The sequence below is a fragment of the Mixophyes fleayi genome, chromosome 7, assembly GCF_038048845.1.
Source record: "Mixophyes fleayi isolate aMixFle1 chromosome 7, aMixFle1.hap1, whole genome shotgun sequence".
Lineage (NCBI taxonomy): Eukaryota > Metazoa > Chordata > Amphibia > Anura > Limnodynastidae > Mixophyes > Mixophyes fleayi.
This window is the reverse complement of record NC_134408.1, coordinates 81,685,682-81,706,306: the sequence shown is the minus strand read 5'-3', so window position 1 is coordinate 81,706,306 and position 20,625 is coordinate 81,685,682. Positions and strand designations below refer to the sequence as shown.

General features: G+C 41.4%; 1 protein-coding gene across 2 annotated transcripts in view; it reads left to right on the top strand.

Moving 5' to 3' along the window:
• Positions 1-20,625, top strand: part of HIBCH (3-hydroxyisobutyryl-CoA hydrolase) — a 326,855-nt gene that overhangs the window by 235,094 nt on the left and 71,136 nt on the right. For both annotated transcript variants that reach the window (XM_075180042.1, XM_075180041.1), the window contains exons 9-10: positions 2,917-3,003; positions 3,567-3,625. In XM_075180042.1, the coding sequence (XP_075036143.1) occupies positions 2,917-3,003; positions 3,567-3,625 (146 nt within the window). The remainder of the gene's footprint in view (positions 1-2,916; positions 3,004-3,566; positions 3,626-20,625) is intronic.

Genomic DNA, 20,625 nt, shown 5'->3' with positions numbered 1-20,625 from the left:
CAATCGGCCAATAAAACAATATTAACCAATATACTTTCGTTCATCCAATTATACGACTTCGACCATACACACATACATACATACATACATACATACATACATACACACATTGTTGCTGGGTGAAAATGAGAGGCCCTTACTCAGTAGGCGTATATGATCGGGGCTTAATTGTTTATCAGACAAATTAATAACTCTTAAGGTAGCGTCTAATGTTTCTGACGTCTTTGACTCCTGCGAAAGATATTTCCTTCCTGTTCCTCCACTCTTTGTCTTCAATTTTTTGCCCCCGTCCCCATCCATGTTTTCTTATATTGGATCCACCACGGTCTGATATTCTGGGTATACCTCTCTCTAAAAAATCCCTAGAATGGGTGGGAAGATCTCTTATCCCAGATGTATTACTGGAGGTTTCTTCTACTGATGAATCGATCTCTGGAGTAGTATAAGATGTTGATAATTTGTGTGATTTATATTGATCCCATCTGAAAGCCCTGTTTTGGGCATAATCTTTAACATCGCTGGAGAATTTGTTCTTCTTTTTCTCCATAATTTGTCTCTAATATAAATCCAAATCTATTTTGAATTTGTTATATGATTTTTGAAATTGATCAAAATTATGAAAATCTTTTTAATTTGTCTCCAAGTATGTAAATTTCTTTATTATACTGCTCCAATAAAATGGGATCATGTTTGATTAAGATGTTAATTAATTCACTTGCACATTTAGTTAAGGTCTGTTCCCATACTTTTATTAGATCTTCTTTAACTAATTCAAAAGCAGGGTATAATTTAGGTCTAAGACCTCTGGGTATCATCTTTTGCCGAACATAGTTGTCAAACATTGTTTTATTACAATGTGTTTTTGTCTGCTTGAACATCACATGTTTTAATTCCCTCAAATATTCAGGCCAATTATTTTGACTCTCTTCCCCAGTTCTGGTGTCAGACAGGAAATCAATCTCCTCATTCTTTTTCCTTTTTTCTCTTCTCATATTCAACTCATGGCAGATACTAAAAGTAGTCATTATGTCAATTAAATAATCAAATAAGATAAATCAAGCTAGGTTTCTTACAATAATATATTCATATCTTGAAAATAATATCATTCTATACCTGTGCTGGTTAACGAGATAATGAGAAAAACATCACAAAAAACAGTCTAATTGTACTTGGAAAAAACCGCACCAGGTAAATATTCCTAAACACCCCCTTTATTTTGTACTGACATATAAATTAGTTTTACATTCGGGACAAATGATGTTCTTCACGTCCTGAAGGGTGCACCTACACACATATTACTTACAAAAGGCAAGGAAGAGAAAAAGAAGTGTATAGTAGGGCACTCAGGGGTGTAATCAATTAAAATATACTTTATTAGTATCTATTAAAAACAATTGAATCCACCTGGTTGGAAAGAATATAGCGAAATAGTTTAAAAAACAAATAACAGATAGTGTGTGTATGTAATGTATACATACAATGATTAAAAATGAAGTATTACTCTGCATACATTCCACTATCTCATAATAATGCAATAAATAACTCTAATATGTATCAATTTAGTTGACTCCACCTGATTAGTCTAAAAAATGGTCCAAAGGTTAATCTCATATGGGGTACCAAATCAATTCCCCACTAGTACATTTGTGGATCAAAGTATAAGTTCTTGATCTACCTGATAAAAAGCATGTATAATCCACAAAATATACTTAAATGCCCATAGAATAGTGAATCCTTTGCAGCGAGTATATATGGCAGAAATACCCTATAATAAAGGAGTGACTTGCTGACTGCCTATATCCAATTCTAAAATATGGCACTATGCCATATCAGAGAGTGATCACCATTTCAAACCAATGCTGCTAATATAAACCCTATTGTAGGAAGGTCTATTGCTGCCTGCCACCCTATAATAAGGGAGTGACTTGCTAACTGCCTACAACCAATTCTAAAGTATGGCACTATGCTGTATCAGAAAACGATTATCATTTCAAGCCAATGCTGGTAATAACTGTTGTAGGAAGGTGTATTACTAACTGCCTAAAGTAAGTCTAAGCTGTGGCACTATTCTAAACACAAGGAGTCTGTATGAGACTAGTGGAAACAACGGCGACACGCGTTTCGCTAGGGTTCTTTTTTAAGGCAAGCCGAAGAGCCATACTGACAGCTGTTTTATACTATTATGACACACCCCCAATTAAAGCGTCACAAATAGGGTATTTCTGCCGTATATACTCGCTGCAAAGGATTCACAATTATATGACCATTTAAGTATTTTTTGTGGATTATACATGCTTTTTATCTAGTAGATCTAGAACTTATGCTGTGATCCACAATTTTGCTAGTGGGGAATTGATTTGGTACCCCATATGAGAATTAACCTTTGGACCATTTTTTATACTAATCAGGTGGAGTCAACTAAATTGATACATATTTAGAGTTATTTATTGCATTATTATGAGACAGTGGAATGTATGCAGAGTAATACTGCATTTTTAGTCATTGTTTGTATACATTACATACACACACCAACTGTTATTTGTGTTTTAAACTACTATTTCGCTATATATTCTTTTCAACCAGGTGGATGCACTTGTTTTAAATAGATTCTAATAAAGTTTATGAATACTTTCATTTATTACAACACAGAGTGCCCTACTATACACTTCTTTTTCTTTCCCTTGCCTTTTATATTCTCTGTAAAGCACTGCTTAATATGTAGGTTTTATATAAATTAAGATTAATTAAAAAAAAGTTCCATAACACTTTGCAGGATTATGTAAAAAACTATTTTTAGCTTAGTAAATGTCTTTATTTCTTTGAGTATTTATAAAACATATATACTATTAAATGGGTTACAGTGTAATTTACATTAGAATGACAACTGTTTTTATTTACTGTGTTTTATATTTAAAGATTGCATCCCTTGAAAAAGACATTGCAGCTTTGAAGAGTCCATCCAAAGAAGATGTTGGTGGTGTACTTGACACTTATCAGAAAGAGGTACGTGGTTGGACTTTTCAGGGCTTATCTGAGTTGCTGGTTAGAGATGTTGAAAAAAGTTGTGGTAAACAGAGATTAGGTAAAATATTTAGTTAAATGTCTGTATATTTGGATAGATGCCACTTGCTGCCATAGAATAGTGACTGACAATTGATAATATAGAAGGATGGATAACAGGAGTCGAGCCATTATGTTTCTATCTCACCAACAAATCCTTTTTTGTTTTTTTGTGGAGGTTTTTGTGGAAACAATAGCTCTATTTAAATCCAGATAACACAAACTGTGTGTGCCTTATGATCCTTCATTTTGTTCTGTTATAGTTTACTGCAGGGAGTGTCAGATCATACAGTAATCTTGTTTAGCATATATCAAAGTTGACATATTGTGCTTCCTCCTGTCGTACAATCTGGTATACTGTTTTAAACCGATTAGAAAACATCTACAGGTAGCTGTTGTCAAAAGTAAATATGGAAAACCTTTCATTTTAGTTTTAAAAAAATCATCCTACATAATTACTTCCATTTGAATTAAATGTGTATTTTAACAATTGTGTTCGTACACAGAGTTTTACAGGTGAAGATAAGCCATTTATTCTTGAAGAACACTTGGACAAGATAAACAGGTACCAGACAGAAATATGATATTTATATGCATGTTATTTTGGTTATGCAACTTAATAATTGTATTGAGCAGTAATCCTAAAATGTTCACCATAAACACATTCCAATTAAAACCATAAATCCATACTGCTTAAGGGGGTTTCACTTCTGCAATTATGCCATTGATATTTGCCCCTGATTTTGTAGTGGCAACAACTACAGTTATGCAGTAGTAAAGCATTATATGCAGTGCCTGGAGGATGGGGGACCAGGATGTTATAGCTCTTCATTAGTTGGGAAGGACCAGCTCTTTTTAGAAATCTTCACTCTCCAGTCAGGAAGAGGTTAAACGCACAGTTTTGGTTATCTATAATCTAGATCCAGCCTGTCCAACCTGTGGCCCTCCAGGTGTTGTGAAACTACAAGTCCCAGCATGCTTTGCCAGTAGACAACCTGTTGATAGCTGGAAGGGCATGCTGGTACTTGTAGTTTCACAACATCTGGAGGGCCGCAGGTTGGACAGGCCTGATCTAGATGGTATGACAAATAACACCTATTCATATAGGTTTTCCACCGCAGGCTGTACGAAGGAATGGAAGCAGGGACCCACAGTTTGTAAGGTGTGATGGGTTTGGTGGTGAGAGATTCATGTGCAAGTGTGAAAAACATCAACTTTACTTTTGGCCATGATATAATTTTGTATGAAACATGACACTCTTGTATGCCATTGTCTGCTTATTTTGTGTGTTTTCTTAAAGGGGTTGTACCATCCAGACTATCAAGAAGAATACATGTATTACCTTTCATAAGTAACATATTTAGCAGCTAAATTTGTGTAGCTGGCAGTAGTTTAATCTTTTTTATGTCCAGGAGGCTCTCTCCCTTTAATATCCACCATTCAATTCTTGCTCCTCATTGCAACCCCTGGTCAATCAGTACAGAACAAAGCAATCTCCTGTATAAGTTACTGGTATGTCATTGAATAACTTATATAGATGTATTTACAGAATGTCTACTAGTAGTAGTTATAGTCTAATCAATTGAACTATTTCATACTTGCCAACTTTTTATCTGTAGCCCTCTGGGGATGTACAGTGGAGAGGTAAAGTGTGACTAAGGAGAGGGAAGTGCATCATTTTGCAGTGTGTGTGGGGGAAAGGGGGTGTAATTATGAAGAAATTCACCACAAATTGCATCATGGAGGCCACTATGATGCCCACTTCACTAGGAAGTGGGCATGATGTGGGAGAATACCATGCTCAGCTCTGAGGCCAGGAGGTAGGCTGCTGAGATTGGCAGTTGTCCCACAGTCATGGTTCACAGTCTGGTTGGAAAAGCACAGGGACTACTGCGTAATGGGCATGGTATCCCATCAATCTTTTTTTCCCAAGAATTCCGGGATAATGAAGCCGTTTAGTAGTTACCTCCTTTTTCGAAATTTTATTTCCTTAGCCATCACACTTGCTAGGGTGACTAGGAAGAGCACTTGCACTTTTCAGTGTTATGAGTTTATATTTTTTACTGATCTATATCATACTTGCCTACTCTCCCGGAATTCCCGGAAGGCTCCTAAATGTCAGGGAGCCCTCACGGATGGAAATTCACGGCAGTGAATGGAGGGGACGGGGTTTAATCACATAATTAAGCTCCACCCCCTCCATTTAATGCCGTGAATTTCTGCTTTTGTAGTGGGGGCGGGGCTATGGTGACCACGCCCTCCTTATACCTCATGTCACATTTCCCGGGGGAGCCCAGATGGTCACTAAGGGTTATTCCATGTTCCAGATCTCCACAAACTCTTTGTACCAACACAGGTTTGATATACACCTATGACTTTCAATTCATTATGCTTGCCACTCCATGGGTCTATGAAGATTTTTTACATTTTTGTTCAGCCTGTAGAAGTGTGCGCATAGGGTGAGGATGTGTTTAAGATTTTTTGGTTCACCCTCTGCTATAAATAGCAACTCCTCAGAGACTAGTCCCCAGCACTCTACAGAGGCAATATGTAAGTGGTAAAACCACCACCCTTTGAGGCCTCAATAATTACTTTAGCCATACCTGAATTTTATAAAATGTTCTAGTTTTTTTTCTATACTTTAACTTGAGAAAAAAAAAGCAGGAGATTCATTGAAACAACTTCATTAAAAGTACTGTGAAGGATATAACATTTCAAATATTGTTGCAGCAATGATTACATCACCAATCATGGGGATTATGACGTGCAACATAAATAATAAAAGTGAAAATACTAACATTTAGTTTAACATGTATGACAGGGGTCAGCAACCTTTCTCAGTGTGCCGCCAAAAATCCCTTCAAGTCCAGGTGTGCCAGTCATGTGTGTGTCTATGTATCAGGTCCGGATTAGCCCGAGGTCTAACTGGACTAGAGCCCAGGGGCCTCGGGCATCTGGGGGGGCCATTGAAACTGCTTCTTTTTTTTTTTTTTTTTATAGCTGTAGCAGCACCCGGTGGCATTATTCATCGGGCCCCAAAGATCCGACTGTCAGCTGGTCAAGGACGGCAAGCAGCTAACAGCAAATTTTATGCTATTAGCTGCCTGCTATCACTGTAGTGCTTCCACATCACACAGTAATCTCCTTACTGAGCAGATCTCTTGAGAGTGAGAGTATGTATGTATGGGTGCTCCCCATCATCTGTGTCATCTTCAGTGTTTAGGGGTAGCCTCTGGACCTTGCCTAGTGGATCTTCTGGGGTCACCCTCTGAAAACCTGCACAAATGTAATCATTGTCACTCCACGTTTGCCATGGCTGCCTAGACCACAGACAGGGGCAGGCTGGGCTGGGGGTGGTGGGGCATCTGCCCCCCGGGCTGGTCCCCTAGTGGGCTACTTTGGGCTTTGTCTCTGGGCCACCTTCATTTTTTTCCATTAAAATAGGCTGCCAAGTCAGGTCTTGCCCCCTGGGCTAAAATTTGCCAGCCCTCCCCTGACCACAGATGGGGGAAGTAACCAGTGACAATTCATGGACTTTCAAAGTGCTGTAGATGAAGACTAATCGACTGTTTGCAACTTACTAGGTGTATGCGTCAAAAGCCCAGATGGGCAGGGGCAAGAAAGGTTCCACTAAGAGAGACTAAAAAAGTAGGAGTGACTGCTCAACGCTCAGATTTTCGTGCTTTCCTGAAATCATCAACAGTTTTTAAAGCAAGTGACATGGCCTCATCCATCCATGCCTGAACACCAAATGGCTGGATCCTAGAACGCAGAGACTTCACCAACTAAAGACCAGCCAGAGCTGGCACAGATCGTGAGGATCCTTCGGACTTTACCAACCAATCAAGTGGTACCCTCTGAAAAGACTTTGAGGTGCTGGAGACCAGGTTAAAGGAAGTGGTCCATCATGAAGTTGCCACTCTTCAGGCGGACCTGGCACATCTAGGTCAATAGCCTTAAAGCAGAAGAAGAACGCTTCATCACATTACCATCCACAGTGACTGCCCAGGTGAGGGCCTTACAATGGTTACATTTTAAGATGGATGATATGGACAGTCAAGTCCACAGAAATAACAAGAATTAGAGGCCTGCCAGAGGATATCCCCACACAGGGACTGATAGACGCACCCACAAAAATATTCAACGAAATCCTAGAGCTACCACCACAAAATGTAATCACCTTTAACATAGCTCATAGTGCCCTACGTCCATAAGTGGCTCCTTCAGAACGACCTAGAGACATCACCTGCCGCTTACACTACTTTACACAAAATGAGGAGATATTGCAGAAATTGCGGCAACTGGAGGGCCTAGAAATCAATGGCCAAGAGATTCAGGTGTTCCAGGATCTATCATGGCACACGCTCCAACAAAGGCGAATGCTAGAACCCCTTACAGAGGAGTTGCAAAAGAAAAACATTAAATACCGCTGTGGCTTTCCATTCCCACTGCAGGTTGTTCATGAAGGAAAATCAGCTGCCCTAGGGGAACCGCCCGAAATCCCAGCCTTTTGTTCAAAATGTTGCGCTTCCAGAATGGCAAGAGTCACTTGCATGCCTGACTCCGATGGATGCTCCACAGGGAGCGGAAAGATTCCGACAGTCGGGTAGAACAAAGAAACGTCAAAGCCAGGAAGACACTTGATCTCTTGCAAGGACACATGATCATTTATAACAGGGAGACAATCCCAGTAGTCCTCATGTTTGCAGCCTTACAAAGTTTGGTTTCCACACTAGGCACCGTCAAGATGCCTTTCTGACTAATTATTTGTTGTCTCTTTCCCTCGCATCTTTTTCTCTCTGTATTCGTTTTTACAAGTTTTTGAATGTTTTCTTGCTAGGAGTCCTTCCAGATAGTTGAAAAGACTTACTCTCTGTACTCCCAACAGATTCTCACACCTTCACCAAGCCCATTCAGATAAGCACTTAGAGACTTTAAGTGTTTTCTGTTGCCTCAGTAAGGGTAGAATAGCTGAGCAGAAGAGAACCGTTCTTTTAATATTTAACTTGTAATCTGTTGCAATGTTCTTGTTGTTTTTGTGGTTCTCAAACTTGGGCTACTTTATCCAATATTAGATCTGCCATATTATACACTAACCAATGAATATGTTTAAGTGGCAGTACAAAAAAAAACAAAAATCTTACCTGTCTAATTGTCACTGTTGCTGACCCCATCCACCAGTACCCCTGGACCGCACAAGTTCTTTCCGAAGCATGATGGGACTACGGCCCTTCATGTTTCTTCGGAGCGTTCTATTATTTTTGTTCACTATATTTAAGTATTGTATTCAAATGTTATTGCCATTTGCATTTTTCTGTACCCCAATATCCCTTCCCTCCCCGTCTTTCCATTACCATTCTTCCCCATTCTCACTTACCTGGGCTATTTGTTTCTCTACCTTGCAATGCCACTGCTGGTGGTTTATTTGTTTCCTGCCCCCCCCTCTGAAGATGATGGATAAACTCAAATGTATGACCCTTAACTTTAAGGGTTTAAATATCCCGGAAAAGAGATCTAGGTTGTTAAGAGATGTAATAGCAACAAAAATGTGGACTTCCTACAAGAGACACATTTTAAGCAACGTTACAAACCTCCGTAGCCAATATTATCCCCATTTTTTGCATGCAATAACCCTGACAGCAAGACATTAGGAGTAGCCATTCTCCCCTTTGTGTCCACCTGTCAAGGACATAGTCATACATAAGCTACAAGCAGATAGAGGTTTAGTTCTGAATTGTAAAATCTTTAACCAACCTTTTACCCTAGTGAATCTTTATGTTCCAAATCTCAACCAATCTGTTTTCCTAGAAACTCAACTGGATAATGTTGACCCTCTAAGAGAAGAGGTATCCTCATTTTAGGTGGTGATCTCAACTGTGTGCTTCATCCTACCGTTGATGCTTCCTCTGGGCAGTTAGATACTCAGACAAACTTTATCACAAGGCGAGACGCATGATACACTACCACCAGCTGGTCGACACATGGAGACTCAAATATCCCACAGAACAGGACTACACCTTCTTTTCACACCCACATAACATCTATTCATGAATGGACTATTTTTTCATATCGTACAATCACTTAGCCTGGTCAGAGAAGTCACAATAGGTCAGGTCATCTTGTCTGACCATGCCCCGGTTTATATGTCTCTTTCACTACCTCAGCCAGACCACAGGCAATACACATGGAGGTTGAATGAACTCTTGATCCAAGACAATTATAGTAAATCCCAAATTGAGACAACATTTGACGAATATATCCTACTTAATGACACTTCCGAGATGTCAGAAATCTCACTATTGGAAGCACACAAGTGTCATTCAGGGAAAATTGATACAATTAGGTACATTTATGAAAAAAACAAAATATAGCTTACCGGGATACAATCTTAGAGAAAATTAAATCTCTTGAAATTAGACATAAAGCTTTTCAAGAGTCAACTACCCTGACTGAACTGGCAGAGACGAGAAAGGCTCTCAACAAATTAATGTCAGACAAAATAAAGTTGGATTAACGTAAAAGCCGAGTTCTATCAGTGGGGAGACAAACCGGGTAAACTCCTGGCTTGAGCGCTGCGAGCTCAAAGAGCACAACTGTGTATACCACACATTAAATCAGAAAGTGGGAAATTATGTGTCGCCTCGTCTGACATAGCCAAGACATTCCACACTTATTATTCTAAACTGTATAATCTTGACAGCGGATCACATCAGACAGATCGCTCAATTAAACAGGAACACATAGCCACTTATTTTAAACAGATCAATTTTCTTACTATAGACGCAGAGAATATACAAATGTTGAAGGCATCCTTTTCTAAAGGGGAACTAGAGGAGGCAATTAAAATGACACCCTCAGGGAAGAGTCCAGGTCTGAACAGTCTCACACTGTCATACTACAAAACTTTCAAAACTAAATTGATCCCTCTCATGCTTCAGGCCTTCAATGTGATTTCCGCACATTTAACACACCATTCTTTGGCGGTCCATATTGCCAGTTTGCCACGTCTACCAATACCCCAACTGTCTTGCTATCAACGGTCGCGAAAAAGTGTTCGATAGAGTAGACTGGGACTTCATGCTGGGTATACTGAGCCATCTGGGTTTGGGTCCATTGGGGCTGGCAAGGATTCGAAAGTTTTATTCGCACCCGACAGCTAGAATCAAAGTTAATGGGGATTTATCAGAACCGATTGGAATAACAAATGGTACGAGACAGGGTTCCCCCTATCCCCAATGATTTTCAACCTTTGTATGAAGGCACTAGCACTGGCCATCAGAACGAACCCAGACATTTCTGGATTGCAGATGGGAGACAAAGTAGTCAAGCTAGCGCTCTTCGCAGATGATCTCCTTGCTATTCTCACGAACCCTGTTATTTCAATCCCGAACCTAATGTCAGAATTCCGCATTTTTGGAGATCTCTCTAATTTTAAAGTTAATTACTAAAAATCTGTGGCCCTTAATATTTCCACTTCTTTAGATATTGTTGAAGGTCTGAAGCCGGCTTTTCCGTCTGTCTGACACCCCGCACAACTTAAATACCTGGGGATGATCATAAACAAAGATAACTCAAAGATTTACACTGATAACTTCTTGCCCATCACTGCAACCATATGTAACAATCTGAGAGACTGGCTCCCAAAGAACTTTTTCATGTTAGGTAGAGTCAATATAGATAAAAAGAATCAACTTCCAAGAGTTCTTTACCTATTACATACACTTTCAATCCACATCCCCACGTCATGGTGCAATGAACTACATAGAGCAGTACAACAGTTTCTTTGGAGGGGTAGAGGACCTCGTATCAAACACAGCATTTTATAGAAGCGCAAGCAAGAGGATGGTCTACAACTACCACACTTCTCCACATATTATGATGCTGTTATGTTAAACAGAGTTCTTGATTGGACGAGAGGGGAGTCAGACAAACAATGGGTTTGGATTGAGGGATACACATTAAGCACACTGATTGATCTTACACTTTAACAAGCATCATTCCCCACTATCAAGCATCCAACAATTTCTCCTACCCTGACTAAATGGTCTAGACTGCGAACCACCACACAGATCTTCCCACAACACTCACCCTTGACTTCACTGTTTGATAACCCAGACTTTCCCCCTGACCTTTCAAGACAGACTTTTCAAAATTGGATTCGGGGCTATGATAACCCGTGTCGGCCAGCTGGTGGACTCGTCGGGTGCCATACTCTTTGCTGATCTACAGGCAAAATGGGAACTACCGAATGTGGAAATATTGCAACTAAAAATGCACTTGCAACTAAGAGACTTCACGTGCTCCCCGGGTGTTTGCGAGATGGCAGGAAGGGCACTCACACAATTTGAGTCCTTATGCACCACCCCTCAATACCCTAGACATACCTTATCCTCCATATATAGACTCCTGATTGAACATTCATTTACTAAAATACCCAAATCCACTAAGGATTGGGAACGTACGTTGGAAACAGTTATATCTGAACTTGAGTGGGGGGGGGGGCATATTTCAGCGTGCCCAAGCAAGTTCAATCAGTATGAGGGTGATTAAAATACAATATAAAGTATTGACTCTGTCGTACCGGTGTCCCATCTACTAGCAGCAAAAATGTTCCCCGATGTCTCAGACCTTTGTTGGAAATGTCAAATGACATTGGGCACTCCATTACGTATATGGTGGGAATGCACATCTCTCAGATCTTTCTGGGATACAGTTTTACTTATCTCTAAAATTGAGTGACCTAACTGCCCAAAATACTGGCTACTCGACGATATCAAAATGCCATTTTCCCAATATAAATAGTCCTTTGTAAAATACCTCAGCAGTGCAGCAAAGGCTGTGGTACCTGTCCACTGGAGATCCCCAATAGCTCCTTCTATAAAAGAATGGTTTGAATGTCTAGACTTCTACATGTCAATGAATGAGATCATTTATTCCTCGACTGACAACTATAGAGTATATTACATGCTATGGTTTGAATGGATAGAGTTCAAAGGCACCACATTGTACGCTCAGTGGAACAAGTGAAGTCCACCCCACATTCTTTCCCTCTCTTTCTTTTCCCTCCTTGTCTCTATGCCCTATCCAATAGAGTCGTTAAGCAAATATGCATCTCTAGGTGTGTTCACACATTTTTTCCATAGTTCTGCATGCGGAACTTGGTGTTTAGTTTCCCAGTTAAATGTATAAACCACTTCTTCGGTGTTGTTAAATATGTGAATGTTGTTATTTAAAAACAGCTAAAAGTAAGGTTTCATCATGCTTATATTGTTATATGCTTATGTATATGCTGTTCTGTTTTCAATAAAAACAGACTATATAAAAAAAGAAAAGGTAGGTGAAAATTTCACACGTGTCTCAGTTGCAACAATCAAAAATTAGCATTTTTGTTTGTTAAAAAATAATTTGCATATGCAGATTATTTTAAATGTTTTATGACCCTTTATAAACTTTTGCATAAGTTGGTAATTGAATATTTTATTATATAAAATATATATTTCTCCAGATGCAGAACCACGACCATTTTTTTTTTTTACATTTGTTAAACGTTGATGCCTTGGTTTTTTTGATAAAATTTATGTTCTGAAAACAATGTATGTATTTTATTATTGAAAACCAAATGTGTAATAATAAGACATATTTGATAATAAAGGATATGATAAAGGAGTAATTGTGAGCATGGGATAGTGCAGGGTAATGATGTAATGCAGTGAAAGAGTTAATAGTTAATTGTCAGGGGTCAGCAGTGTTTTAGAACTAATAAGGGCAATTAAGGAATCTCACGTAGGTGCGTTCAGATGTGAATTTATTAGTAAATACGCATATAGTGAAAAAAGTGCAATTGCTTCTAAAATAAAAAAAACTATTTGCAATTATGCTTACTCCAGATTCTATGTGATATACTACCGTATATCAATCAGAACATATCTTAGGAAACGTCTGGATTGAATACAGGCACGAGTATGCAGAAGTTCTGTACGCTTTTAAAACCGTAATAAGTTGCGTTCTGATTTGTATCAGGTCCTTGGTGTTTATTTTCTGGTTTAAAAAATTGTATGAAAATTGCTAAGAGAAGAATCAGTGAACACTGTATTCCTCCCCTCCATATAATGCATAAAATGCATAACTATATTTGGTCATCTATGATACCAAAATGAAATCCCTGTATCTCTCGGGGGAAAAAAAAAACAATATAAAAAATTCACGTAGATTGAGAAGAAAATTAGTCCTTGCGAAACTGACGTATGATAAATAGTAAATAGACCTAGCTGTCAGAGGGAATGTCCCTGGTTTTAAATTACATCTGCTATGTCTATTTATAACCTGGGACTTTCCGTTTGACTATGTGGGAAAGTCCAAGGTTATAAATAGACCTAGCAGCTGTCATTTTTTCATTTTGCGACAGAAGCTCCTATAGTCAGGAGCTAGTGTGTGCGTAGTCTATTAAGGTTTTTGTTATTTTGCCATGCATGTTCGAGTGGATTATTTTGGGTTATCAAGCTTTAACAGAATATTTTTTTACAAAGCTGGGATTCATTTTATTAGTTGTTTGGGTTTTTTTTGGGACAACCACGGAGCATTGTGATTATTACAGATGAAGAACTTACAATAAAATTATTTTTACAACAAGGGGTGACTTTTATTCAAATTTTGTCTTCGTGCACTACAGGTCCTAGCCAGGGCCGGATTAACCCGAGGTCTAAATGGGCTACAGCCCAGGGGCCTCGGGCATCCAGGGGGCCTTTGACAGAGCTCAGCAGCATTATTGATCGGGCTGGGGGCGGGGGAATGTCACGAGATCTCCTCAGTAAGGAGCTTACAGCGCGCCTCGGAAGGACAACGGTGACAGGAGAAGGTAAGCGATTGGGAGGGAGCGGCATGGCAGCGACTAAAAGGGGGGCCTCACAGCGAATGGGGGCCCCCTTAGCCCAGGGTCCTCCATTTTCTTAATCTGACTCTGGTCCCAGCAGGTCTTGGGTGCCAGGGCATGCTTGCTGGCACTTGTGCTTCCCCAAGTGCCAGCATGCCCTTGCAGCCTTGGTTTTGCTGCTGCTTGTAGTACTGCAAGCACCAGCATGCCTAAACTATTAATGGCAGTCTGGGGAACCTGTAGTGCACCAAGGCAAAATGGTGTCTTTAGTATAAAATAATTTTTAATTACCCCAAACCCTCAGGCCCAGGTTGTGGGAAGAGTCCTAATGCTTTCAACATGGGGCTCGGTACCACTAGAAGTGGGCAGGCGGATGGCATTTTTCTTTTTTGCAGACCCCATCTCCTTAGGGAATTCAGTCCTGTGCTGACCTGTCTGGGGCTGGTTGTCATTATGGTAGGGGGACCCCACACTTTTTTTCTGGGACTACATTAGGGAGAAGTGAAAGGAAAGTTTATTTGCCATTTTAGATATGGTCTTGAAGGAATCCGCAACTTACTTACCTAAGCCCACGCATGTCATGTTAGTGAGTGAGGAGAATGTTGAAAAGTCTCATTGACTTGACATGAAGGTGACTATGTTCTCCTGATAAAGACACAGCCTACAGGCTACAAAAGTATATCTGCAGCATAATAAGGGCAGCAAGCGGACGGTTGCTCAACTGCAACGTCGCTGGTGTGACCTCCACAGGAGGCAACCGCAGCTGCTTGCAGACATTAGGAGGGAGCTTGATTTAATAATCTAGTAGTATATTTTATTTTTTGTCAGCATAAAAATCTAGTCCTCACAATTTCTTTGCTAGATCTGTATTTGCCTAAGCCTATGCAAGGATTGCTATTCTACAGGTGTCTGATTTAATGGGCCTAATAAGTGTTTGCTCTTAAGTAAATTATCACTATGCATTTGCGTGTGCCTCGAAAATGCAGTCATCTGGCTAGTACTGTGGTGACACTAAAATTAATCTTTCTGAGAATTTCTATTAATGTAGCAGCGTGAACTCTACATAGCTAGAAAAAAGTAGGACCAATTTACACTAATATAGATATGTTTCTAACATATAATAATAATTTGCTGTTAAAATGTAGGCTTTTAATGTTTTTTTGTTTGTTAGCAGGTGCACAATAAATCCCCACCCCTGCACATTCTTATAGAAAAAAATAGAAAACAAAAACAAATAATATTTATTGCTAATTAAATATATTTTTTTGTTAAATTTGTTACATTTATTTAGTTATAAGAAAATGTGTAATAATGAGACATATTTAATATTAAAGTGTGTTATAAAGGGCTTATTGTTATGATGGAATAGTGCTGGTTGATGAGGTAATGCGGTGAAAGGGTTATAATAATGTAATCCTTAGTAAACATCAGTGTTTAAGAGTAATAAGGTCAATTAGGGTAATTAAGGAAATGCACACATGTGCATTTAGATGTGTAAGCGCATGTAGTGCAAGACTGTGCAAATACTCCAAAAACACATAGAAGAGCAAATAAAAACGTTTGCATTTGATTTTGCATCACGTGAATTACTACCATAGTCACATCTAAACGTATTACTCAGATAAGCAAGTGTTTGAATAGACAGTTATGTTAGTACATTACATTAGTACAGGTTTGTGAATTTTTTAAATGAGCACGTTGCATCAGAATATGTAAGCAAATGCTCATAATCTGATGTCAAAAATACTCATAAGTAGGGAAATACTTTATAGCCTACATCCTCCCTACATCTCTAACCTCCTTACCATTCATACTCCGGCTCGCTCCCTGCGCTCGGCAAACGACCGTCGCGTCTCCTCCACTCTCATTACCTCTTCCCACTCCCGAGTCCAAGACTTTTCCCGAGCTGCCCCCCTGCACTGGAATGACCTCCCTCGCTCCATCCGTCTCGCTCCCAATCTGTGCTCCTTCAAACGGGCACTCAAAACTCACCTGTTCCTGAAAGCCAACCAACCATCCACTTAACCCCTCATCCACTCTGCTTGTTCTCCCACTCGTTAGTGGTAATCGCTGTGATCAACCCCCGTTATCTACTCTGCATGCACCGCTGACCTCCACGTATTCATTCCAACTCTATGTGGTAATAGCTGTGGTTTTTCGTCTGCTGCATACCCTTTACACCACTGATCTCTGCCTACCTGTTCCACTCGTTAGTGGTAATCACTGTGATCAACGCCCGCTATCTACTCTGCATGCACCACTAATCAGTCATAATTGGCTGAACTTACACAGCCCTGCACGCGCGGCTCTTTGACAGCTGGCCGGGCGCGGCGGCAGGGAGCCTGAAGCGTCCCGGTTGTTGCCCAGGCCAGAAGTGACACCCCGGTCGTCATGGAGACGGCCGGGATGCTACCAGCAAGACAGAAAGTGTCGCGGCGGTGCCTGCGGCTGCTGACAGAACCCCCCCCCTTGAGGAGGGGTCACGGAACCCCGACATCCAGGCTTCGTGGGAAACTTTTTTGAAAATTCCTTAATGAGCCCCTCAGCGTGAAGACGCCTCTGTGGTATTCAACATCTCTCTTCTGGACCATAACCCTTCCAGTGCACTAGAAACTGGACCTGACCTTGAACTTTTCTTGAGTCTAAAATCTTCTCCACGATGAACTTGTGATCTCTGTTCACAAGCAGAGGCCGAGGCCTATTTAAAGGAGACTGATTGAGCTTGCTAGGAGAAACAGCTTTATTTAGAAGAGAGCAATGGAAGGTGCAGGGTATTTTTAAAGAAGGTGGTAGTTTAAGTCTGAATGCCACTAGGTTAATCTTCTTCTCAATCGTAAAGGATCCAATGAATCGGGGTCCTAGTTTCCTACAGGGTTGTCTCAATTTGATGTTACATGTAGATAAGCAGACTCGATCCCCCACTTTAAACTAACATGGACCTCGATGACGATCAGCGAAGGTTTTAGATTTGCAAGACGCTAGACATAGTGCGGAGTGCACCTTTTTCCAGATGGATTTTAGCCGAGACGTAAAGACAGAAGTCCCGGAATCACCAATGGAAACAGCAGAAGAGAAGGATTTCGCTTTTGGGTGGATCCTGCGGTCACAAAAGAATGGGGATGTACGAGTTGTAATATGGCAATAATTGTTATATGCAAACTTCGCCCAAGGTAATAGAGAGCACCCGTTGTCATGGAACTTGGAAACATAAATGCGCAGGATCTGTTCCAGGGATTGGTTGGTTCTCTCCGTCTGACCATTCGATTGAGGGTGGTAAGCTGAAGACAAACTGATGTTACTCCCAAGGGAGTTGCAAAAAGACCTCCAGAACTGTGCTGTAAACTGGAACCATCAGTCCAAGACAATGTCTTCCGGAAGGCCGTGGAGACGAAAAATATGAGCAATGAATAGGATGGCCAAGCTTCTGGCAGCTTGGGTAACGGTACAAAGTGTGCCATTTTGTTAAAACGGTCAACGACCACCCAGATGGAGTTATGACCCGAGGACCATGGAAGGTCGACAATAAAGTCCATTGAAAGATGGGTCCAAGGCCTGCTCGGAGTAGGCAAAGGTAGCAGTTGACCAGGAGACCGGATTTAGACCAATATGAATGGAGGATGAGGGAATAAGGCGGTTTTAAGAGCAGAAAAGCTTGCCAATGCCTCTGGAGACCAATTAGCCGTGTTAGCTCCCTTCCGGGTGAGAACAGTGATAGGAGCCACCAAGGAAGAGAATGAGTGTATAATCCTCCGATAGTAGTTGGCGAAGCCAAGGAACCTTTGAATTGCTTTGAGGTTAGTAGGGAGGACCCAGTCCTGGATCGCTTGGACTTTACTGGGGTCCATGGATAAACCAGTTGATGAAATAATATATCCTAGGAAAGTCACCCTGGAGACCTTGAACTCACATTTTCCCAATTTTGCATAGAGGCGGTGTTGGCGCAACTTTTCAAACTTGTTGGCGGTGCTGAGACGAAGATTGGGAGTAAATTACAATGTCATCCAAATAAACCACCACTGTTCTTCCCAGGAACTCACGTAAGACGTCGTTGGTGAGGTCTTGGAAGACTGCCTGGGCTTTACACAACCCGAATGGCATCACCAGATATTCATAATGCCCCGAGTGAGTATTGAAGGCCGTCTTCCACTCATCACTCTCTCTGATGCGTTTAAGGTTATAAGCACTTCGGAGGTAATTTTTGAAAAAAATGGCAGATTTGAGGTGGTCAAATAAAGCAGAAATTAACGCAAGGGGTATGTGTTTTTGACCGTGATTTTATTCAGGCCGCGGTAGTCTATGCAGGATCTCAGACTGCCATCTCTTTTGGCCACAAAGAAACATTCAGCTCCAACTGGAGATTTAAAGGGACAGATAAATCCTTTTTTCAGATTCTCCTCCATGTACTGTTTTATAGCTTGGGTCTCTGGGACAGGTGAGGAATACGTGCAGATACTAACAAAGAGTTTTCTGAAGAAGTTACTTGGAAACCTCAGCGCACCTCTTTACCAGCGCTTAGGTTTAGACGTTTCCCGACTTGATAGGACAGGAACGAACTTGGTGGACCAATTAGCCACAATACAAACAGAGACCCAGAGAGCGTTGTCTGGAACATTCCTCAGGAGGCAGACGGTAAGCGCTCAACTGCATGGGTTCAGGGGTGTCCAGAAAGGTAGAACCAGACTTTGGTGGTGAGCAAGGAGGAATAGATGGCTCTCAGCTTTCCTCTCTTTGATTCGGCGATCAATCTTGATTACAAGTTGCATCAAACTTTCAAGCGAGGTAGGCGCTGGATACTGAACTAAGGAGTCCTTGATTTGTTCGAGTAAGTCCTAAGTGGAACTGACTCCACAGCGTTGGATCGTTCCACTCACCTTGCGGAAGGCGGGTCTGCTTCCAGAGAATCGATCTGCAGGTTCAGTTTTGGCTCTGTAAAGACACCAGAGGAGGCTTGTTGAAGCTGCGGGTTTCTGGAGTACTCTTCTTGTGCTGACAAGTGGTGAGATAAACTCTGTACAACTTGTGACAAGGCCTGGATCTGAATTGCCAGGACCTGGGCTGGAAAAAGGTTCAGCTCACTGTCGTCCCTGACAGAATTACCTCCAATCTTCACTGGCCAGTTATATTAGGGCCATCAGTGTGGCATTAACTTGTAGAACTTCACCTATAGCAGCCGTCTTTCCCGCAGAGACTGGTTACGCTCACAGGTACTCGGATGCCCCCAGGACTTACACTCAGCATAGTACAAGTTTATGGTCACAAGGCAGCACACAGGTACAGGAGGTAATACACAGAGTAGGGGCTGGCCAGAGATCTGCGGACTGGACAGTGGTGGTAATGTCCAATTGGCCATACAGCACCGGCAGAGATGTCTAGGTACAAGCAGGGTCAGGCCCACAGGCAAGCCTCAGAGTCCGGGTACAGGCAGAAGGTCAGGGTCACAGGCACAGCTCAGAGTTCAGGAACAGGCAGGGGTCATACACAGAAAAGGCAATCCAAGGTTTAACACCAATGTAGCACAGGAGCAGGTAGCAGACTGGGATATAACGCTATAACCGGTAGTGAGGCTCAGTCCTCACTGCTTTAAATAGTACAAAGGGCCAATCAGGGAAAAGCCCTGCAACTGCTCCCACAGTCTTGCATAATTAATCACTGGTATTGAGCCAATAAAGGAGCAGAGTGCCCAGCAGAGTTTCAAACCTAATCAGCCATAATTGGCTGAACCTACATAGTCCTGCGCATATGCGGCTGTTTGACAGCTGGCCAGGCGCGCCAGGAGGGAGCATGAAGTGTCCCAGTTGTTGCCCAGGCAACCGGTACAAAGGAACCGGCAGTGATGCCCCGGTCGTCATGGAGAGGGGCGGGACACCACCAGCAGGACAGAAAGAGTCGCGGTGGTGCCCGCGGGCACTGCGGCTGCTGACAAATACCTTCCAACATTGGCTGGCAAGCCGCACTTGTTGCTGCTTTGTGTCAGCAAACTTTCAAAAGTGACCGTGATCCCACAATATTGGGGTGTGGTCATACAACATGAGGGCTTGCCTAGAGCTTCTGAAGCACTAGGCCTTCTCACATTCTCTCTTCCCGTCCTTTGAAAACACCCTTAAATTGTCACACACGAGTGGTTATGTCTGTGAGCCCTCTACGTCCTGTAGCAGACAGTGCCTTAAATGCTTATTACCACCCCCACAGCTTCTTGGACACAAATATGAGGGACTCGGATAAAAGCTCTTAAACTTGCTGCCTCAAGGCTTAACTGACGTGCACAGCTGATTTACCTGAGACACCTGGAAACGTGACTTTGATTTCGCTGTATCTGATGAAGCCTCATTACATCCTCAAGTATGGGTCCATATGCCCCGTTTTGATCTCGAGGCTACTTCAGAAGACTCTTTGTTTGCATATATGATACAGTACTGTTATCGCTGTTTTTTTTGGTTCTTGAAAAAAATGTTTGTTTGTTTTTTTGTTTGTTTTTGTTTCTCTCTCAGATTCCAGGTTTACTAACTTGACAACGATGTACATCACACTAGTGAAAACTTTTTGCCTCTTGACCTGAGGGGCAGCCTATAACCTATAAATCTTAGTATCTTCTAAACTGCTCCAGGGATTGCGATGCAGACGATCTCCTAGATCAGTCCTAAGACTCAGACTCGACATTTATGTTGAGCATACGCTATCTGACCATGTTGTTTGTA